General features: G+C 43.8%; 2 protein-coding genes, 1 long non-coding RNA gene and 2 other non-coding genes across 9 annotated transcripts in view; 4 read left to right on the plus strand and 1 right to left on the minus strand.

The window, feature by feature from the left end:
- LOC148684201 (uncharacterized) overlaps window positions 1-22,853 on the minus strand; it is a 380,707-nt gene that overhangs the window by 235,697 nt on the left and 122,157 nt on the right. The window lies entirely within an intron of this gene.
- Window positions 625-12,651, plus strand: SLC25A38 (solute carrier family 25 member 38). 5 transcript variants are annotated; one of them, XM_035130017.3, is made up of 7 exons: window positions 625-1,392; window positions 4,993-5,114; window positions 5,859-5,943; window positions 6,253-6,432; window positions 6,578-6,746; window positions 7,908-8,074; window positions 10,684-12,651. In XM_035130017.3, the coding sequence occupies exons 2-7, from the start codon at window positions 4,993-4,995 to the stop codon at window positions 10,804-10,806; spliced, it is 846 nt and encodes a 281-aa protein (XP_034985908.1). In that variant the 5' UTR covers window positions 625-1,392; the 3' UTR covers window positions 10,807-12,651. The 5 variants fall into 5 exon arrangements, with proteins under 5 accessions (XP_034985908.1, XP_034985906.1, XP_034985907.1 ...); XM_035130015.3 differs by lacking the exon at window positions 625-1,392 and adding an exon at window positions 1,700-2,009; XM_035130016.3 differs by lacking the exon at window positions 625-1,392 and adding an exon at window positions 1,700-2,005.
- RPSA (ribosomal protein SA) lies at window positions 16,877-22,716 on the plus strand. The gene is made up of 7 exons (XM_035129956.3): window positions 16,877-16,909; window positions 18,838-19,004; window positions 20,127-20,245; window positions 20,479-20,724; window positions 21,221-21,349; window positions 22,180-22,351; window positions 22,567-22,716. The coding sequence occupies exons 2-7, from the start codon at window positions 18,872-18,874 to the stop codon at window positions 22,659-22,661; spliced, it is 894 nt and encodes a 297-aa protein (XP_034985847.1). The 5' UTR covers window positions 16,877-16,909; window positions 18,838-18,871; the 3' UTR covers window positions 22,662-22,716.
- LOC118092407 (small nucleolar RNA SNORA62/SNORA6 family) lies at window positions 19,603-19,758 on the plus strand. Its single transcript, XR_004693519.1, has one exon. It is a non-coding gene; the product is annotated as a small nucleolar RNA SNORA62/SNORA6 family (small nucleolar RNA).
- Window positions 20,836-20,995, plus strand: LOC118092408 (small nucleolar RNA SNORA62/SNORA6 family). The gene has a single exon (XR_004693520.1). It is a non-coding gene; the product is annotated as a small nucleolar RNA SNORA62/SNORA6 family (small nucleolar RNA).

Here is a 22,853-nt window from a genome sequence, read left to right on the forward strand (position 1 = left end):
ATACAATACACACAATTTTACTGATGTGTGCGGTGGCTCAAAAAGTAACGTTAATGGCGGGTTGCCCATACTGCTTAATTTTTAAACTCACATCAGAGTACTTTGCAAAAAGAAAAGAATAAAATTATCAGTAAAAGCAGTTTAAAACAACTATTTAATTAAAAGAAATAAGCATTAAGGATCAACCAAAAGCAGATTAAAAAACACACAGCAACATTATGGAAGAGGGAAACCAAGATGATCAAGGGTCTGGAAACCAAGCCTTATGAGGTATGGTTGAAGGAGTAGGGAATGTTTAGCCTGGGAAAGAGGCTAAGCCTGGGGGTTTCTTTTCAGTACCAGAGTTGGGCTCCACGTTCTTTCACGAATCCAATTGCCTTTTCCTCTAAGCTTTTATAAAGCGCTTTCATCTCTCTATAAAAACTAGCTCAAATTCAACCTATGGAGATGTGTGACTCTAACCTTTTCCCTAGCTCTAACCTTTTTCCTAGCTCCGCCTCTGACCACCCGGCTTCCTTTCTACAGACCGTAGAAGGGCTCTTTCGTCATCTCCAAGCGACGTGCTTGGGATGATGGGAGTTGCAGTCCTACAAAATCTGGCGACGCAAACGTAATACCGGTAGCATATAGATCGAAGCTGAATTTGCAGAGAGGAGCAAGATCTTAATAATTTTTGGGTTTGAGTTCAGGATCCTTAGCAATTGTTAGGTTTAATTCCAGAATGTAGTAATTTTTAAGTTTAATTCCTGGATCCTCAATCATTTTTAGGTTCAATTCCAGGAGCCTTAGTAATTTTTAGGTTCAGTTCCAAGATCCTTAGTAATCTTTAGGTTCATTTCCTCCAGCATCTGCCTTTAGAATATTAAATGAACAACCTGCTCTGTTGCAGGCAAACGCGAAGTACGAAACAAGGTGGAACTGTTAAGTGGTAAGAAAGTTGGGCAGCTTCCTAAGATCGGGATGCTCAACATAGGTATTTAAAACAGCGTTATAAATTCCCCACCTAGCCTCGGCTGTGCTGGAAAGGCACTAAAACCCCAAATACATTTTGTCTGCAGTGTTGCGATGTTCATGGAAACCAGCTAGAAATAGAATTTATTTATATAAAGCAGATGTCAAGAAAATAAACACCACCAAATACGTTTATTTGGGAGATTACATAGAAAAATAAGTATAATCTGCGCAATTATTATTATTTTTAAAAGGCTGCAGATATACATTTCGAATTAAGAGAAAATGTGGATATGTATGTAAGTGGTTCTCGTCAGCCTGTGCACTCGTCAGCCTGGGGATTTGTTTCCAGTGCCAAAATTGGGCTCCCACAAAAGGTTGGGCTCGGTGACCCTCGGGATCCCTTCCAACTCTGCAGTTCCGATTCTAGGATTCTATAAAGTGAGTTAAAAACGCGCGCGCGCGCTGCTGGCTGCAAGCCCTCCTTCCTTCCCCCCCCCAGGGGGGCTGCCGGCTGCAAACCCTCCTTCCTCTGCTTCGAGATTGGGCGCCCGTGTGCCAGGCGACGCTTTAGCCGCGCGCCCTGCGCGTGGGGTTGGACTAGATGACCCCGGGGTTTCCCCTTCCAAGTCTCCCCGACGCCCTCCGCGGTCACCGCTCTTGGCGCGCGGTCCTTTGGCCTTGGGGGCGGGGCGGCAGGCGAAGCTCCGCCTCTCCCTTCACGCGGCCAGGCTCCTCCCCTCGCCTCGGATTGGTCGGGCGTCGGAGGCGTCGCAGTGGCCCGGCGGCGAGCTGTGTGGGATGCCCTCGGCTGCGGGACCCGAGGCGGAGCTGAGGAGAAGTTGGCCGGGGGGCCGAGAGGCCATGGCGGTCAGTGGGAGTGGGGGCTGGGTGGGGGGGGAAGGGCTGGGCTGGCCGGCATCCCGCCCCCCGCAATAAGTCGGCCGGGCGGCTCTGCCGGGTGATGGCTTGGCTTGCTCCCGAGTAAGCACGGACAGAGTTGCAGGCCCTCCCAGCTTGGGTGGGAGAGGGACCGCTTCTTGTCTCTGGCTGGGTGGGTGAGTCGGGACAAGAGCCCTTCTTCATTGTTATTTATTAAACTTGTAGACCTGGGGGTGTAGGAGGTATGGGGGGTGGGGGTATAGGGGAGTGGGGTAGGGGTTCGAGGGGTGTATGGGGTGGTGGGGACCATTTCTGGTCTCTGCCTGGGGGGAGGTGGGACTCCGGAGTGGAGCCTTTCTTCATTTTTTTTATTTATTAAATTTGTTTACTGCTCCTCGGTTCAAAAATTTTGAGGCGATCCACGAAGCAGAGAACGAAACCCAAATTACAGAAGGGAACCACCAAGTTGGGAATTTGCAGCCTCCTGTTGTGCGTGGAGGAAAGGGGATGGAAAAGGAGGCGCTAGGCAGGCGTATGGATGACACAGGCTTTCTGTGGCTCCTCCTTAGGGTAGCGTAGAATGAGTCGGAAGGGACCCCCAAGAGTCATCCAGCCCAACCCTCTTGTAAGGCGAGGATCTTTTGCCCAATGAACCTGCCACCCTGAGATTAAGAGCCCTGTGCTCTACTGACTGCTCTATGGAGGGGCTTTTGGATTAGCCTCTGAATAATGGTTGCTGGGGAGTGTTATGTTCATATCATCATCATCATCATTGTCATTCTGTTGATTTTTACCCTGCCTTTTGCCTTGATAGGGACACAAAGCAGCTTATGAATAAAATAAGAACAGCTAAAAACATTGGGGGGGGGAGGAAATAGTTAACAAACAATTAAACATTAATAGAATTAAAACTGCGTGTATTAAAAACAGCAAAGCACCAGCCCTCTCATTAAAAGCAGTCAGTTCCTCAAAGCCTTCTGGAATATGAAGGTCTTCACCTGCCAGAAGAAGGACACCAATGAAGGATCCTGCCTAACGTTGCTAAGGGAGGGAGTGCCAAAGTCTGGGAGCAACCACTGAGAAGGCCTTGCTTGCGGACTTCTTGTAGGCATCCAGCTGGCCAGGAAGTTCGATGGGATGGACTTCCCCTAATCTGATCCAGCAGAACTCTTCTTATGTTCTTACGCTTTTAAGTCAGCTGGAGAGTCAACTAATAGTCAGTTGCTGGCTGTCAGTTGTTCAGCTGCTGCTTACTTGCAGACAAGTGGCCTTATTTCAAGCCAATGCCACTATATTCTCAGAGATGCCACAGTTGGACTGTTGCCACTGCCGTTGGATGGGTTGGGTCTGGAACGTTCCGTGATCTTCCCTTGACTGATTTCTCAATACCGAGAATGGTCAGTATTTTGTGAGAACCACGGCTGAAGATCTTATTGTTTCCAGGCATGAAATTGCAGCGGAAATCTTGATTTCCTAGCCATGTTCCTGTCAATGACAAGCACTTTTGAAGTCCCAAAGGACCCCCGTAAATATCTGAAATTGAAATTAATGGGATTTAAGGCACGAGCCTGTCAAAAGCAGCATTTCACATGTACATGTAACTAACAGCACAATTCTATACATCCTTTCTGGAAGTGAATTCACTCTCTTCAGTGGGACGATTCCCTATTAAGGGTGTTTGAAGCCACAACAATATCTGGATAAATCACTGCCATTATCCTTGTGCAGGTTAATGTATAGATCGAAAATCCCATGGGTTTGCGTTCTTGAGTATTTGAGGGGCTGGTTAGTGATGGCAGCATTAATTCATGATATTATGATTTAATAATTATGTTACTCATTGTGATTTTAAGCTGTGCTTATCTAGGAGTAAGCCTCATTACATGTAGCATAGGATTGCAGTGTCAGTGTACGAACAGACTAATGTATTCGGAAGGTACATTACGTGTAATGCAGTGTTTCTCAACCCTTTTTGGGCCATGGCACACTTGTTCCGTGAAAAAAATCATGAGGCACACCACCATTAAAAAAGTTAAAAAATTTAACTCTGTGTCGCCCTATATTATAATTATGACTGTAAGAAACACTTGCCAAATATTGCTTTCCGGCGGGGCAGTGGTGTCTATTGGTGGCCGCCAGGCACGTGACAATGCAAATCGCCCTTCTCGTCGCGGCACGTCGCGGCACACCAGCCAGCGTCTCGCGGCACACTAGTGTGCCGCGGAACAGCGGTTGAGAAATGCTGGTGTAATAAACCAGGATGATATTTTGTGAGGTATTATATGAGATTCCTGAGATGCTCATTTATGGTGACGTATAACTGAAGACAGGGACCCAGGTGGCGCTGTGGGCTAAACCACTGAGCCTAGGGCTTGCTGATCAGAAGGTCGGCGGTTCGAATCCCTGTGACAGGGTGAGCTCCCGTTGCTTGATCCCAGCTCCTGCCAACCTAGCAGTTCCAAAGCACATCAAAATGCAAGTAAATAAATAGGAACTGCTATAGCGGGAAGGTAAACGGCGTTTCCATGTGCTGCTCTGGTTTGCCAGAAGCGGCTTTGTCATGCTGGCCACATGACCTGGAAGCTATACGCCGGCTCCCTCGGCCAATAATGCGAGATGAGCGCGCAACCCCAGAGTCGGTCACGACTGGACCTAATGGTCAGGGGTCCCTTTACCTTTACCTTTATAACTGAAGACACCCATATAAGTATTCTCTTGAGAGAATTTACTGCAAAGTAACACATTCCTCAAGACACGAGGAACAGCTTTCTGGTAGTATTAGCAGTTTGACAGTGGAAAAGATAGATTTGGAATGTTGTAGACACTTTTTTGGTGAGATTGATAAGTATTGGCACGAGGGATGCTGTAGCTGTGGATTTTCTGCACTTACGGGGTTGGGCTTGGTTGCCTATGAGTTCCCTTAACATTTCTATAACTAGTTGAAATCATGCACAGTTGTCACAAGACTTCCAACGGGCTTAAACACGTGAGAGGCATTGCAGGACATTGGCGTTAAATTGCAACTTGTTGAGCATTTTGACCGATACCATTTATGAAAACAATTCCAGAATTGAGCATTAATATATATATATTATGTCTTTGCTGGGGATAATACGTCTCATTTAAAGGCTTTTTCTTTTAACATTGCATCCTTTGAAGATGCACCCTGTTCTGAAAGCCTTTGTTTGTGGCTCCATCAGTGGGACCTGCTCTACCCTGCTATTCCAGCCTCTAGACCTGCTTAAAACCCGCCTGCAGACCATACAGCCATCTGTCAATGGGTAAGCATTTGATATTTCAAGAAGAGACGCTTGCGCCCTTGGTGTTAGAGGTTTGGAATAGAGACAGAATGAGAACAGAAGAGGGTGAAAAGTGTTTGGCAAATGAAGTAGGAAAGGTCTTCCAAAGGGTGTTGCAAGACCATGAGGGGAAAGAGCATATTTCAGCCTCAGTTTTTAATCTAATAAATGCATTTATATGGTGGTCTCAGTCAGTAGATAACCAGGATGATCCATAATTAGTATGATTATGGGCTGTGAGTCTGTGCAATCACCCTGGCTTACAATGAGGTTTCCAAACTTAAAAAATCATACCGCTTGTATGCCTGAGCCAGTCCTGTTTTGGGTGACTCATCTAGCTAGAGCTGTCTTAAAAACATGGGTCACTTTTACTGGAAGCTCCAAAAAGCCATTCCCACTGAAACAGCAAGTACTCTAGACTCTAGATACCATGAACTAAAATGTAAGCACATGTCAAAGTAGCGTATTGGCCTTTTCACGTAGTGTTGTCATAAACTAATATGTTAGTGGTAGAAAAGAATGGCAGGATTCAAACCTCTTTTGTGTATTAAATGGACATCGAATAACTTGTTCAGGGAAGCAGGAATGGCTTGGTATACCTGCTCATCTCTGGAGGGCTTTGGCCAACAGAAGGAGGAAAGGGTTATTTTGCAGTGTGTTTCCTATCAACAGACTATTGTGATAATGTGTGTCTGTTTTTAATCTCTGATTTGATTTTCCTTGCAGATCAGGCCGTGTTGGCATGGTAACTCTGTTCCTTAAGGTGGTTCGCACAGAAAGTATACTGGGGCTGTGGAAGGGTGTTTCTCCAGTAAGTTGCCTAAATAAAACAGTGTTTTTCTTTTCTTTTGGATTTGTTGGCGTTAACCTCATTTGTCTCCTTGTGAGACGAACACCTTATTAACTGAAATAAATGAACATGACTAGTTCCATTAATCTCCATGGCTTTGCTCTGAGCAGGTCTAAGATTGTAGAAAATGTAATCTCGTGTTTACGGTGTTTTGAATTGTGAGCCGGCCACGTAGCTTGAAAAGAAATAAATATGCAATAGAATTTCCATTGTGGTCTTACCACTAAATATTTTCTCTCTCCCCACTGTTGCCCTTTCATCTCTTCACAGTCCTTTGCAAGATGCATCCCAGGAGTAGGGATTTACTTCAGCACCTTATATATGATAAAACAGCATTTTATGCTGGAGCGTTCTCCTACAGCACTGGAGTCTGTTTTACTGGGTGGAACCTCGCGTACTGTAGCTGTGGTTTGCATGTTGCCTATCACTGTAGTGAAAACACGGTACGAGGTGAGTTTTGTAACTTTTTTTTAAAAAAAATGGCTGTACTAGTCCCTCAACCGGTTTGTATAGGTCAATTGTTGCCCTTCAACTATACAGCCTGAGGACACTTTCACTGTAGGTGTTCAATTTCACTCTTGTGTTTGGTTTGCAGTGTGGAAGGTACGGCTATGAAAGCATTTATGGAGCCCTGAGGAGCATCTATCGGTCAGAAAGTGTCCAGGGCTTGTTTAGCGGTCTGACTGCAACACTCCTGCGTGATGCGCCCTTTTCTGGCATTTACTTGATGTTCTACATGCAAACCAAAAAGATAGCACCATATGGTAAGGGTGGTTGTAATGTTGTAATGTTGTCCTCACAGTGTCCTGTTCCCAGAATTTAAATTGTAGGGTTTAGATAAGATACATCAGACTTTTCCAACAGGATCAGGATGAGCCATTGAAGTATTTATTCACCTGGTTGACCAAAGAATGAGCTGCATGACTGAATGGTGGGTTGACAGTCCACATTTCAATATTTGTAGCAATGTAATTTTGCTTGGAGAATATTTGCTATGCACCAGTCATTGTTGGTGTACATAACTGCAGATTGCTACACTCGGAGAGTTGGCAGAGTTTTGGAGATGTGTCATCTTGTCACCTGATAATTGGTGAAGAATATTTATTTGCATGATTATTTCTGTGATTGAAATTTAGTTGTGGTGGATGCTGCTTCTAAAACACCCCTTTTAAACATAGTCCTTTGTCTATGGTCTATTCTATGCCTGGTCTCTTTGCAACCCTGTCTTAAGCATGTTTACTTAAAAGGAAAAAAAAATGTCTGTTGCATAATAGAATTGCGGCCTTACTCTGCGGGGGGGAAACACCATGATATAATCTGCTGGGTAATCTGTTTAGTCAGCTACCTAGCTGTGCCAGATTAGCACTGAACACTGTAGGTCCAGGAAGTTACAGCAGAGCACATTTCTGAGTCAGCAATGGGATGATGCCACAATGAAGTTGAATGCCATTGAAGCTGGCTTGGCAGACACCTCTTACTTTATTTATTTGTATGTTTTAATAGGACTGTGATAAACGATCAACGCTGGTTAGTACTTGTTCGAAATGTCAGAGCCAGTTTGAAAGCATGCTGCAGGGAAATCAAACTAGAAAGTCATAAGGACGGTAGTCAGCTACATTTAATGAACAGGACTATGTTAGGTTCATTTATTTCAGTGGGTTTGCTTTGAGTAAAAACTTGTTCAGAATAGAGCAAGGCACATGGCAAAGTTTGGGAGGAATAGGTTAAATTTGGGGAAAGGCAAATGTGACAGGTTGCTTAAGGAAGCTGAAATCTCCTTTTATCCAAGTACCTTTTAGGTGGAATAAGTGGCTGTTACTGAGGTTTTAAGATGGTTAAGAAAGATTTGGCATAAGACTTTGTGATCCTTCTTTTCTCCTGCCGAAAGCTAATTGTGAAATGGGTTTTTGCTCGTTCTTTTCCAGACCAAGTGGACCCAGCACTCTCGCCTTTAGTGAGCTTTGGCTGTGGGACTGTTGCGGGGATTCTGGCATCGCTGGCAACTCAGCCTGCTGACGTCATCAAAACCCACGTTCAGGTGTCATCCGACAAACACCTCCGGATGCGCCAAGCCATTGCCTTAATCTTCAGGGTAAGGTTGAGTTTGCTCATTAACTAATCCCATTTTTATACTGTTATTTTTTTCGAAGGCTTTGAAGGTTTTCCAGCTATGTTTGAGGCAGGAGTAGACTGGCGTCATCAGCTGTTCTTATTTTTATCTGTAAGCCTCCTTGAGTCCCTGTTAGGGTGGAAAGGCAGAATAATAATAGATGCTCAGAAGCGCAGTTTGAGCTTGGATAGGACTTCGGCCTTACAGTTTGTTCTTGTCTGTAGCCCCCAAAAGCTGCTAGGGAGTGTTCAGCTATATGAGCAACTTTCTTCCCAGAAAGGTGCGTTAGTTATACCACTATACAGTATCTGACCATTGGACCTAAAACGCAGTATCGTGGTTTTATGTACTGAAACTGGGAACTTCTACATGCAAACCCTGTTCACACAATGTGACCCATTCTCTCGGCTTGCTATCTCCTCACTCTCCCCTTCAAAACTATACTGAATTTTACAAATTCAGTATAGAATCACTGCACATCAACCTTTTGGACTTAGCATACATTGCTCTGACTTTACGACTTTGTTTTGGTGTTGCAGAATTGTGAGAGTGTTGTTTTGTGTTTGCATAGACCTTCCTACATATAGAGAGATTGCCCATTACAGTTGTACCTTGGAAGTCGAACGTCTTGGCACTCATACGTTTTGGCTCCTGAACGCCACAAACCCGGAAATTGGTGTTGCGGTTTGCGAATGTTCTTTGGAACCCGAACATCCGGCACGGCTTCTGATTGGCTGCAGGAGCTTCCTACAGCCAATCGGAAGCCACGCCTTGGTTTCTGAAAGTTTTGGAAGTCGAATGGACTTCCAGAACAGATTCTGTTTGACTTCCGAGGTACAACTGTACCAGGTCTGAAAGAGTACTTTGGCTCTTATTAACTGGCAGAGCATACTTTGATGACAGATATAATTGCATGAACTAGCTAAATTATAGTATTTGGATGTGCTACTTTCGGTTTTTTTAATCACTCTTGGCTTGCTTTCAGACAGAAGCAATTCTAGGCTAGCCCTGCTCTGGGAACAAATGGTTGTAAACCATATCTTTGTCCTTTGGACACACAATTAAAAGGGAGAAAGATAACACAACCCTTCCCAAGAAATTTATTTAGTTTAGAAATATTTCATTAAGCTAAGGTATCACCGAATGATGCATTTGTCCTGCTCTTCACCAAACTAGACCTTTTATGGTTCTAGATGCACAAGTATATCCTTTTGCATAATTCCTAGTGCCGTTCAAAGAATAGCCATTGAAAAGTTTCTTTTGTTAGGTTTCTATGCTGATCAGCTGGACCCATACAAAATGTTTTCGTCTTCGCAAGGGAGAGAATCTGTCAAGTTCCTTCATCAGCATTTGTGCCTAAGCATTGTTGTGTCCATAAGGCAAATGCTTGCCCCCTTTTTTGTAAGCATTTGGTATATGTTTTGCTAATCATCCTGCAACATGAGAATACCTTACCTGGGACTGTGATGTTATGATGCAGAGACACTGCTATCTAGATTAAGAGAACAAGGGCAAGACATGGGGTTGGCTCAAATGACTACCTGCTTAATGAATGCACACACAAATTTCCTTCCTTCCTTCTCACCTGCCTGGCTAGGGTCATAATTATATTGACCATTCTTAACCCTGACGAAAATTTACACAGCTCCGTTTCAGAAACCTGGATTTCCTTTAAACATGCTTCTGAAACAGTTTGAGCACCCCCAGATTCCTTTCATCCAGCTTTAGTAAGAAACCTGGGGAAAGGAATGTGGAGCGTTGTTAACACCTAGTACCATGTGATACTTTTCATTACGTGATCCTTGCCCAGTTAATGCTAAACCCATTAGGTAACAGAGGGAGTCTCATTATTTTTTTATGATTTTCAATTTTATATATTTCAATAATTTTTTAATCATTTTGACATTTCAAAACTTGACTTCCTTCCCCCTCTTTCTGCGGTTCCTTAAATTTATTTTTAATATTTTCTGAATATCCAAATTAACTTAATTTACTCATTTATTTATCTACTTTAAATATATACTCCTATAAAACTGCAGGTTATTACAGTAATCCTGCCAATGTTTTTACCTGTTTACAATTTATTTGTAAATATTCAATAAACCATTTCCATTCGTTTATAAAAAAGTTTGTTATCTTGATTTCTTATTTTTCTGGTAAGTTTTGCCATTTCTGCCTATTCCACAAGTTTTTGTATCCATTCTTCTTTTGCTGGGACCACTTCTTCTTTCCATTTTTGGGCAAGTAACGTTCTTGCCGCTGTCATTGCATACATGAATAAATTTCTATACAGTTTGGGTAGTTCTGTCCCTATAATTCCCGAGAGGAAAACTTCTGGTTTTTTTTTTTTTTTTTTACAAAGAGGGAGAGTCTCTAGACAGAATAAAAACCCGATGCAGAAGCAGAAAGGAGAAATAGTAGCAACTGTGACAGCTTTGGAAAACGTTGACCATTCATTCAAGTTTGGGGTTTCTTTAATTTCTAACTGAAAATCAAACTTGGTGAACATTTGCTGCAGCATTAATGTGCCTTGCTGAAGGGTTTGCGTGCTTAAGAGTAACAACGACACTTGCTTCTTTCTCCTCCTGCAGGATTATGGATTAATAGGCTTTTTCCGAGGTGCCGTCCCAAGAGCTTTGCGACGAACACTGATGGCGGCCATGGCGTGGACTGTCTATGAACAGATGATGTCTAAAATGGGCTTAAAATCCTGAGTGAGTCCTGCAAAAGAACAAAACGGCCTAATCCAGTTCTTCCACTCACTGCAGTTGCTTTGTGAAACTGGTGGTCTGATCCATATGGGAGGGGACTTGCACCCGTTTGTGGGGAAACGCCGCCCAAGCCAGTGGACCAGGCTTTTATAAGTGAGGCAGAAGGGAGCAAAATACTGTTTTGGTCATGACGGGAAGAGCACTCCAGGGAGGCGTTTCCATACCTGACATACGAGTGCACACCTTGGTATTGGGTGCACATTGTCAGACATGCTGCTAAGGCCACCCACCTCCTTCAGAAGAACCTTTTTCCAGAAGTCCTCTTCAGCCTGAGCCGCTTCCGAAGAGAACACAGGAAAGACTCTCAAGAAAGCGGTGTTGGGGTGGCTGAACCCAGCACCCCGAACCGGTGACTCCTAAATTGTGTGCTGACTTTCCTGCCTGCTCTCCTCTCAAGTAATGCGTTCTGCTTGTACGCCCAACATAAATGGTAAAGAGGAGAGGCGACAGGAAGTGTGTCTGTTTCAGAGCTTGTGTGTGTGCTTGAGTAAGAACGAGCGAACTAATGCCATTGATTGAAAGCAACAGTGGGACGCAGAATCTTAGCATTCCTTATAATAAGGCCAGGGAACCTGTAGCCTTCTAGCTGTTTTTTTGTTTGTTGGACTACAAATCCCATCATCCCTATTAGCAGAAAAAAACAAACCTGACTATTACCAGGGTTGGCTGAGGCTGATGGGAGTTGATATTACTAATGGAAGGATACAGGTTCGCCATCCTTGCCTTGTGGGATAGCTTTAGTGTGCCAAACCCTGTAGTCAGTGAGTTTAAATGGTTGCCATTAAGCGCTCCTGTGTCTCTTCAGTCTTCCTGTGTGTGCACGAAACAGTGGAAGAACAGATCTACTTAAGGCACAGCTCAGGAGTCAAATGCTGGGGCAAATCCCTCTTAAGTTATCTGTTTAAATGTTGCTGTTAGTCCAGCTGCCTTCAACAAAGGGGGCTGTCCTATCTTGCTGCTTATTTAGCTTTCTCCTAGCTGAGTATTGCCTGACTTCCCCCCTTCTTTGCACTCCTTGCTCCAGCGATCAGCATCGGAGGCCATGCTGCAGTTGTCTTTTGTGTGAATAAATTAGAGTGGGTGAAAAGCAAACCGGGGCGGAATGGCGTTTAAAACATCTTTGTGTTTCTCATATGGCTGTGCTTTCCATGTTCATAAGAAACCTGGTCCAAAGATCGGTGGCCTTGAAAAGACTTGGTGATCTCTTTGGCCTATGAAAGGGCTGTGTTTGACTTTGGAGTGCTTGGAGAAATTTGTTTTGGCCATTTATTTTATTATTGAAAGCACTGATTTTTTTTAAATTGCTGATTAAAAAGAAAAAGAAAAAAAGCTTGCAAGCATAATTTTCTTTCCCTCTTATATTCCTCCAGTTCAGTTTGGGTGGTTCCAATACTTCAACAGTTAAAAGCTTGACAGTTACAATGCCCTAAACAAATTAATAATAAACTTGTGAATCACCTGCGAGGCTGAACAATTTTAATTGGGCTTAAGTCTGACTTTCAAAGGCTCATCTGGCCTTCAGCAATGTGTGTGCATGAAGTCAAAGCTCTAGCAGTCAGAAAACGTATGTACCAAATGTGAAAAATCAAGTGAGTTTTCACAACTAAATATCTCATCAAGGTCCCGTTGACTTGAGTTCCAGAACAAAATTATTTATTTTATTCATTTCAACAATTTATTTATTGTTTAAATACAATAACATGTGGTATACAACAGTACAGAGAAGGTAAAAATCTGTTAAAACTATAAAAATAAAACACTAAAATAAAACTATAAAAATCAAACTTATGTTAAAATTCCTTCTGGAGTGTTTTTTTTAAAAGTCTTCAATAGGCAGTGGAGATTCAGCCGTGCCTGTCCGACATCAACTGGAAGGGAGTTCAGAAGTTTGGGCCTACAATACTAAATGCACGGCTTCCTAGATATGAGCCATGCCTCCGATGACAAAATCTAATCAATCTGGAGTTTATTACATTGGGTTCGGGGAAAGATGCAATCCTGTGTCCTATATGTGCTTAGTCTTAAGAAGGGAGGGGGAAATGCAAAACTTGGCAAATCCTAAAATAGAAGCCACATCCATGGGAATAGCAGCAAAGCCCACATATCAGCTTATTTATTTGCTTTCATGAAATTCATATACCTCTTGCTTGTTAAAAAACCCCAAAAAAACACCTTGAAGCAGTTTACAAAAAAGATGAAACAATAAAATTGAGAAATATTCACAACCACACTTTAAACATACTAAAACAGATAAATATGACCTCTTCACAACCCAAGTATAGCATGGAGTCGTTCTCCGGGGTCGGGGGAAACAAATGCCCTGTGATGTGTCTGATACCAGTCTCTGCTAGGGGTATGTGGATAGGGAACTAGGTGTTGGAGGTTTAGAATCCTAGACATTCCCTCTCTCTTGCTTCTGCTGTGTCTGTTTTTGGCTATCCATGCAAAACATGAACGAGCCTATATTGCTGCAACTGCTCTCTACATTGCTGAAATGAGTCACTGATTGTGCCGGTTCATGTGAACCACCCGGTTCATGTGGTTCAATCTTATTTTAAGAGGTGAGAAAATCTGCCTGTGGTTGCCTCATAGATGAAACAATGGATAGCTCAGTTGGTTAAGAGTGTGGTGCCGATAACGCCAAGGTTGGAGGTTCGAACCCCGTATGGGACAGCTGCATATTCCTGCATTGCAGGGGGTTGGACTAGATGATCCTCAGGGTCCCCTCCAACTCTACAATTCTGCGGTTCTATGACTCCTATAGCGGTTTTACATCAAAACAGCCCTAGTGTAATCAAGAGACCCGGGGCGGTTGCCTTTGCAGGTTCTACTTGCGCTTTTTGTATTCATAAATTGCTTAAATGCCAACCACACATTTGAAATGGGAAGGGTTTAATAGATGGTTGTAGAACTGGGTGATCATGGAGCTGAATTTGGTAAAGAAAGCTTCAAACACAACCTGCACCACAGCCGATGGTTGCTAGCATACTGTTGAGGAAATAACGTTTGCGTGATACATTTCCTACGGAAAAGTGGGACATTCTGGAATCAAATTAAAAATCCCAACAGAACAGCTATGCAAGCTGGATGCCTTATCTCGACTTAAGTATAGAAGCAGAAGGTGGTACGTAATATTAGTTTTGAGGATCTGATCAAACAGTTTGCAATTAGAAAAAGTAGGAGGCAAATTTCCAAATGTAAATTAAAGTGGAAGTATACAAAAATAATCATTGTTTTCCATCTTACTAGGTTTTGTTTCATTTCAAAAAAACAAAAGTTTATTATTTTTTATATTTTGAAGTCGATATACCGTATGTGGGGGTAACAAAATATTTTAAAGTCCTTAGGGCCTCTAAAGGTCTTAATCCAGCTTTGCTCTGCGTAGGAGCAGTTGCTGAACAGGCTGACATCGGGTGTCTTATCAGAAGGAAGTTTGGTGGAGATTATTTTTTCTTATCAGCCCCAAACAGCCGCAGACCACAGGAGAGGCTATAGCAACTGAGAGAGTCAAAACAGCACCTTGCACCTAATGGAATATCTTGTGTTTTTGAGGTAAAGATTGGGGCAAGTGGTTATATCTTGAAAGCCATTTGTCCCACCCCAAACTTTAGTTTACCCCTCACAGAGTTACATTTCCAAGCAACACTTAAAAAAACCACAGTACCCAGATTTTTGGGGTGTGTGTGTGTGTTTTGAATGTGCTTTAAAGATGCAGCCTGTATCATGTGCCCTTTTTTGAGTGGCAAACTCCTTGTTCCTTACACAACAGAAGTGTTGCAGTTAGCTGCCTGCCTCAGCATTTATTTCCACATACCTTTATATTGTGCAAGCTTCTTTTGGAGAGTCATCATTTCTCTGAGCAAGGCTGTTTAAGGCCTTTTCGCTCATCACAGACACGGGAAAGGGTGAAAATGTTTGCCCCTTGCTGATGTTGGTATACGCAAGGTCTAGACCATTTCTGCTGGTCTGCTTCTCAACTTTTGCACTGACAGAGCAATCCCAGCTATAGGAAGCTGGCATAATTCACACGGGCTTAAGGTGCCCCTATTCTAAACTCCGTTCAGGAGTCTGGAAAAAGCTACCACTGGCTGGCGAGTGCGACATGACCATAGAATCACCGGATTGTAGAGGTGGAAGGGACCCTGAGGGGCATCTAGTCCAACCCCCTGCAATGCGGGAATCCTGCCCACAGCAGTTCCTTCTGGTTAACAGCCAGACGAACTGACCCACAGCACTGACTCGTGTTTTGAGGACTGGGCCCTGGGTCACATGACCCAGTGTAAATCTCTCCTTGCCTTGTTCTGCCCACGCCCACCACTTTTTGGACTTTGCTGGTTCAGGATATGGTGGTGTATGTTCTGCTAGCTGAGCCCTGGGTAAACCCAGGTGATGGACTTTTGCTGGTGTAGCCACAGCACACCTGAGAAAGCCCAAGATCTACTGGATCCAAAGACATTTTTTCCCATTGGATCTTGGGTTTGGATTTTGTAAGACAGTAACTAATATGAATTCTGGCACCCGCTTTGTTCATAGCACATGCTGAAGGGATGAGGATCACCCACCTTGTAAATATACCTATGGAAGTATCAGGTGATCGGGAAAATTGCAGTCCTAAACGCAGGAGTGAGTGGAGCCTGTTTCTGCTTTAGGATTGGGCCACATCACTCTGAAGTTACACACACTTGTTTTGGAATAAGCCTTACCAAATGAATGATCTACACAGAATAGGACCCACATATGGCTGCATGGGGATTGGATAAGTGATGGAGCGTCTCAGTAAACAGGATTAAGCTACACAGGTTCACTGACTGCTGGACTGATAGTGTATATCAATGCATACCTATTCAGAAGTATGTCCTTTAAAAATATTTATATTTTATTGCAAATAGTCCAGTTGAAATAAAGTGGTGGTGTTTTTTTAAAAAAAGTGAAACAAAAAGTGCTTTAAAAATACAAACCCCCACCATAATTCCTCACATACCTGCCAAATACAAACGTATGTAAGTGACATTATTCTAATAGATATACATTTATTTTTATAAATGCATTCCAAATAGTTGCCTATACACAATCTATGACTTCAATACGACTTGCTTCCTGTAGGATTGCAGTCTTAGCTGGCTACCAAAAAACGCCAGCTCTTTTTATTCAAGGCTGTTCCTTAAATGAGGTGGAAGAAGGGAGAAGAAGCACCACTTGCAATGGTAAATGTGTACTGGGAAGGCGAACAAGTGGTCTCTGCTGCCACCCACAGGCTAGTGCTGGTACTCCACCCGCCTCAGTGCTGTTGCTAAACCACAGAGATACAAAATATGTAAGGGGGACTTGCAACAAAACGTTTCTCATGGCTGCTGCTGCTCAGGGGTTGAGCAGCTGCCCATGCCCTCCTGCAGGATACTCCATTCCGCTCCCCGCCCAAGCCAGCATTCTGTGGCCACTGAGCATGCTCAGTCCTCACTGGATTGTTTAGACTGCAATTTTCCTTTTTTGTCCTTCTGCAAACTTTGGGATCCCCTTGGGCCTGATGACTCTATATGCTCTCGAGTTTTAATAAAATTTGATTTAAAATTTGATTTAAAATTTGATTTAATTTTAATATAATTTTAATTTAAAATTAATTCAAATTTAATTTAATTACAATTCCCCTTCATGCCCCGCCTCCTCTTTCTCCAGCGCGCAAGTGGAGCGTGGATTTGACTGCTGCCTACGAACAGCAAAGGACACCGACGAGCGCAAAAGCTTCGGAGGGTGAATAGCTGCGTGGCTCAGCGACGCCTCGCACCCTCTTCCGCTTTCCCCGCACATGGCGGGGCTCCAACAGAACCCCGGAAGTGAGAGGCGGCGATGCCGCGTTCGTCGCCGAACTCTTCCTCCAGGCGCGTCCCGCTTTCCCCCGCCCCGGCGCCGAGTCCGTGACGTCACCCTTCCTGCCCGGCGGAAGCGCCTCGCGATTGGCGGGCCGGCCGACTATATATAAGCGTCACGAGGCGCCGGGGCCCTCTTTCTCTCCGACCCCAGAGAGGCCTCCATACGGCGTTGTAGCCGCGTGAGTTGGCGCGGGGAAGCGGGCGGGGAATGGGGGGGGGGGAGCGAAAAGGAAGAGGGAGCCGAGCCCGGGCGGCAGCGTTGGGAACCCTTTGGGGGAGAGGACGGGGCTGGTTCCCCTTCCGCTGCTGGGCCCTTCGGGCGAGGCCTCGCAGCGGCTGCAGCAAAATAACCCAGCCTTGGGGGCGCCCTGAGAGGCCCCGAGCGCAACCCGTACTGAGGTTTTAACCCAGATCAGGAATATATACATTCTTCCTATTGGATTTCCTTACCGCCCTTCATCCGAGGATCGCAGGGCGCTTTGCAATATTTTAAAAAAACAAAACACACAAAATCGTCGCAGGCAAAAGCAGTAACACACCCGAACACCGTTTAAATGGCCCTGGACAGTTTAGTTAGCCAAAAGTCAGGGAGAATAGGAATAATTTCGCCCAAACGTAATGAATGCCGGCGATCGCTCCTTGCTTCACCTCTAGCTGAAGCAATTCAGAATCTTGTAATAAATAATAATAATAATTTATTTTTATACCCCACCCATCCGGCTGGGTTTCCCCAGTTACCTAGTTAATTTGATGTTCCTTGGTATTCCCCGCCCCAAAAAATAAGGACTCGAGGCAGGTTACAGATAAGATAGGGACACAGGTGTGTGTGTGGGGGGGGGCGATTGTTAAAAAGGACAACCAAACAATGGAATTAAACATGTATATATACACAATATTGAAAAGGATAGGTTAGAGTGAAAACGGCGCTGCACCAGTCTCTTCATGACAAGCAGTCAGTTCCCAAAAGCCCCTTGGAATAAGGTCTTCAGAAAGACTGAAAGGAGGAAGCCAGGCTTAAGTTCTCTAAGAAGGGAGTGTAAATAAAACACAGAACGTTAATTTGCCTCAAAATATCTGCTTCTATTTGTTTTGGTTTTAAGAGCCCCCAGATGAGTGGTCTTCATAGGTATTTCAGAGAAACAGTACCCCATTGCAGACATTGAATGGTTTACCCTGATTTGGAGGAGACCATAGTCTCCTTTATTAAGATGGTTCTATTATATTTTAAGCTTGGGAGCAGAATCATTTTATGGGCTTTTGTTGCTTAATAGCTCCACTGGGAAGGTTGAAACCCTTTAAAAAAACATAATTTTGATGCAAACATACCAGTTTAAGCTTAATAGTAATTAAGTTTATATAATAGACTTGGCATAAAGATTGCCGTTTTTCATTTTTGAATTGCTGCAGTTTGTTGTAAGGTGCCCTATTTATTTAAAGCACTTTTATGATCTTCCAACCAAAAAAGGCTCCCAAAGCAGGTTGCATAAAACCAGAGGTTTGCATTCTTCCAAGTTCTTTAAATGACCAGCATAAAAGGAAACAGCTGAGAGGAGAAGCACAACAAAGCTAATGCAGAGGTCCTGTTTCCAATCTCTGCCTCTGCTGCAGCCTAATGGCTGCTTTTAGATGATAGTTGAGGGAAGAGAGGAGCCATAGAGAGCTTGTTTCCCAGCATAGCTTATAAAATAGCTCTGTGGCCCTACCCCTCCCACTACTGCAGCATGAAGGTAATGAAGTATTGAAGGTAATTTAATCAAAAGAGGGTATAAAAAATAATATAAATATTACTACTTTCTTTGGGATGGACCTTTATTCGTGCTCTAATGAAGACTAGAGTGATGTAGTGTATAGCTGTATCATCAGAAATACCTAATAGTTTTAGGCCAGATATGTAATGATGTTGTCTCTTCGATTGCCACTACATAAGATATTTCTTAAATCACACGCAGAACCCAAGGGTTTTTTTATCATTCTTGCATTGAAGAAGACTTTGCAATCATATGTTTGCCTCTGCAGTGACAGTAGTAGATCACTATTGCTCCTCTCTTATCGATTGGCATGGAGACCTGTTCCTATCCCATACTAACATAAGCTGATTCTGTTTTAGGTTTCCTGTCGTTGCTTTAAAAGGAAACTTCACAATGTCCGGAGGTCTTGATGTTCTGCAGATGAAGGAGGAAGATGTCCTCAAATTCCTTGCTGCAGGAACTCACTTGGGAGGCACCAATCTCGACTTTCAGATGGAACAGTACATTTATAAAAGAAAAAGTGATGGTAAGAACCTTGCAGAATGTCAGGGTGATTTTTTTAATAGTCTGTTTGTAGCGATGCTAGACTCAGCAGTGGCTTATGAGTGCACAGCAGCATTGGATTTTCCATTTTTCTGTTCAGTTATTTAAATATTCAGTCTGTATATGCTTAGCACTGTTCACTTCCTTTAGCTCCTGTTCCAAAAATGCAAAAAGAATACACATGCTGAACTTGCCTATTCAAATAAGTGAATTGCTTTTGTCAATTGTTCTATATGTCTAGGCCAGGGCTGGGAACTTCTGGCTTGCCAAATGTTATTGGGCTACATCTACCATCATCCCTGTCTATTAGCCATTTTGGCTAGGGCTGATGGGAGGACTCTCTGAACATGTGGAAAGGGTCACAGGTTCCCTGTTCCTTGTCCAGGCCTATCTTACAGTACTGTAGGAGTACTGACATCTAGGGGTTCTTTACCTTTCAGGACAGGTTTTTTGTACTTTGTTTGTTTATTTTACTTCTTTGTGTTCTGATGTTTATCATGGAGATGTGTCACAAAGAATAGCTTTGGTGGCTTGAGTAAGATTCAATATATTTCACAGCTTGTTCTACGCATTTGGTTTTAACTGCACACTATTAAAGCTCAGAGGTGAGGTCAGTTTCTGGCCTATGAACTCTTGAGTGTCGGAAGTGTGCTACAGTAAACGCTGGCAGGATTTTCGCTAACGCCAGGAGAGCTATGCTCTATGACTGGAGTTTGATAGTAGTCTCTGCCACATCCATTCCAAGCTTGATAAAGTGAAGGGGCATGTTTAATAATACTTGATAAGCATACACCTCTGCATTTACTGTTGAGGCACTATGAGTGTGAAGGGAAGCACCCCCTTCTGCAAAATTGTCCTCTGAAGTGTAACCACGGCAAAGCAGTAAGTGTAGGAACCCTCGTGCCACTTGCACATTCCTTTGAATCATCACTTCCCAGATGAAGGCAAACCAGAGGATGAAATGAGTACATCCCCATGTCTTTTTGGAGCCATTTTTCATTCTCATGCACTCGTGTATTTTTTTAACAAGGGGGAAAGAACGAGTGCAGTCGGGAAGCAAGATTCAGTACAAGTATTATTTAAAACACTGTTGTGTTTTATGTAGGTATTTACATCATCAATCTGAAGAGAACGTGGGAAAAGCTGCTTTTGGCAGCTCGTGCCATTGTTGCTATCGAGAACCCGGCTGATGTGAGCGTTATCTCCTCCAGGAATACTGGACAGGTATGGGAGTATGTCTAGGGATGTGAATTGTGTGGCTTCTCAGGGAAATACATAGTACCATAATAGGGTTGGCTCTAGTATTTTTGCAAATCTGTAAATTGAATAAAAGAGGAACCAAATGTGTCAGCACTTGTCTCAAAATAACCATGCAAGCCAGGCCTCTGTTGAAAACACAACAGGAATTGTAGAAGAAATTCACTCTTTCAGCCTTGCTTATTATCTTCCCACTGTAGCGTGCCGTTCTGAAATTTGCTGCTGCAACCGGAGCTACACCAATTGCTGGCCGTTTCACCCCTGGCACTTTCACCAATCAGATCCAGGCTGCCTTCCGTGAGCCCCGCCTCTTGGTAGTCACTGACCCAAGAGCTGACCATCAGCCACTGACTGAAGCATCCTATGTAAACATCCCTACCATTGCCTTGTGCAATACCGATTCTCCCTTGCGCTATGTGGATATTGCAATTCCATGCAACAACAAGGTAGTGTATATTCTCTTTGTCTATCCATGGTTTTATAAGTTTGCAGTCAAAGCTTACTGCTGTGTTTTGATAGAAGGCAGCAACTAGATTTGGAGGGGGGGAAACGGGTTGTGTGCACATTGTTAGAGCTCAGAGCTGAGGTCAGTTTCTGGCCAATGAACTTCTGAGTGTAGGAACTGTGCTACATCAGTCTTGGCAGGATTTTTCGCTAACGCCACAAGGACGTTCATGGTCCAATGAGTGGAGTTTGATAGTGATTCTTGCCACAACTTTTTGAGAAACTATGAGAGGTATTTGAGGAAAGTACCTACCTCATTTCTAATGTATTTTTACCCCATTGTTCTGCTTTTGAATTTGCTGAGCAGTCTTACCAAAACTTGATTGCCTGTGTCTAATAAAATAAGATTTTTGCCAATTTACCCTATAATTTCCTGATTCTTTTTTTTGCTGTTGAGAATCTTTGTCCTAATGGATAAATCTCTAATCTGTGCTCCAGGGGGCTCATTCAGTTGGCCTGATGTGGTGGATGTTGGCTCGTGAGGTCTTGCGTATGCGTGGTACTATTTCCCGTGAGCACCCATGGGAGGTCATGCCTGATCTCTACTTCTACCGGGATCCTGAAGAGGTAAGCTCGGATTGGCACACAGTATTGCGTTGGGGTTTTTGGATGAGGAAGGAAAAGGAGAGCATGGCCTTTGCAAAGCAGCATGACCCGTCCCCTGTCCTCGCAGTCCCTACCCAGAGGTTCACAGTATGAGGGAGGCACTTCTGGAGCAAAATGTTTCTTTAATGTTTACACCATGTGTACACGATTGACACTTTATGGTTTCTCAATAGTGGGGCACCAAAGTTAGTCACAGACATAAACTCTATGTAGAGGAACCTTTCAACAGCTCTACTGAACCAGGTCTTTGGTAGACCTTTTCCACCTAGAATGGATATCCGTGTTCTAATCAGCAGCACCCACTCAGCCCCTTCTGGGATTTAATTTCCTCTGAGGGGGATCAAAGCTGGGTGACCCTGCCTAGCCATCCCCACTCCGATGCTTCATACCCCAATTGCTCACACTGACAGTCCGACTCCTACAGAGAACCAAATCGCTATTTGCTAGGTCCCTGTCTAGCCTGCAGACAATCCATGTCTGCCCTCTCTGACAGCTGCATGGCCTGGTTGATTAGGGCGTGGTGCTTGATAATGCCAAGGTTGCAGGTTTGATCCTTGTATGGGAGAGCTGCATATTCCTGCATTGCAGGGGAGTTGGACTAGATGAGCCCCGGGGCCCTTCCAACTCTGTGATTCTTAAAGCTCTGCATCTGACTTGAATCCCACTTTCTCCTGATTGGCTGAGGGTCTCTCTAGCTCTCATTGGTTGCTGGGTCACCAGGAGGCAGGCCCATAGCTTGTCCATCACAGAAGATATCTGTAACATTAGCTTGTGTTAATCTCTCTCTCAAGATTGAAAAGGAGGAGCAGGCTGCAGCTGAGAAGGCAGTTACAAAGGAGGAATTCCAAGGCGAATGGACTGCGCCTGCCCCCGAATTCACTGCTCCCCCGCAGCCTGAGGTGGCTGATTGGTCCGAAGGGGTGCAAGTGCCGTCTGTGCCTATACAGACGACGTTCCCAGCTGGTAAGTATCTTGAAAGATGACACTCAAACCTTCCTTGATGACAGTGAACTGTAAAGTTATTTGGGCACTCGCGTCTGTGACGTTTCCATCTTCTCCAACAGGTTTCGAGATTTATTATTAGTCCTCAAACATGACAATGAGGGTTGGGGTGTGTGTGTGTGTGTGTTTGCTTGAGTTTAACATTTCTGATGGTGGTTTTACGTGTGTTTTTCCAGAGGATTGGAGTGCACAGCCTGCCACTGAAGACTGGTCTGCAGCTCCCACTGCTCAGGCAACTGAGTGGGTAGGGACTGCCACAGAATGGTCTTAGTACATCTACAGGAATTCTTGAGTACAGTGGAAAATAAAGATCTTTATTAATACAAGGCTTGGCTTGCTTTTCTGATATGTAGTGTTGTCCTGGTGCGCTCTGAGATCCATGAGCTCATACATATAAAAAAATAGGCATTGTGCCACAATCAAGTCACCCACAATGTTATAGAATCTTACATTTGATAAATTT

Source organism: Zootoca vivipara, chromosome 11, assembly GCF_965207765.1.
Source record: "Zootoca vivipara chromosome 11, rZooViv2.hap1.1, whole genome shotgun sequence".
In the NCBI taxonomy this organism is placed as follows: Eukaryota; Metazoa; Chordata; class Lepidosauria; order Squamata; family Lacertidae; genus Zootoca; species Zootoca vivipara.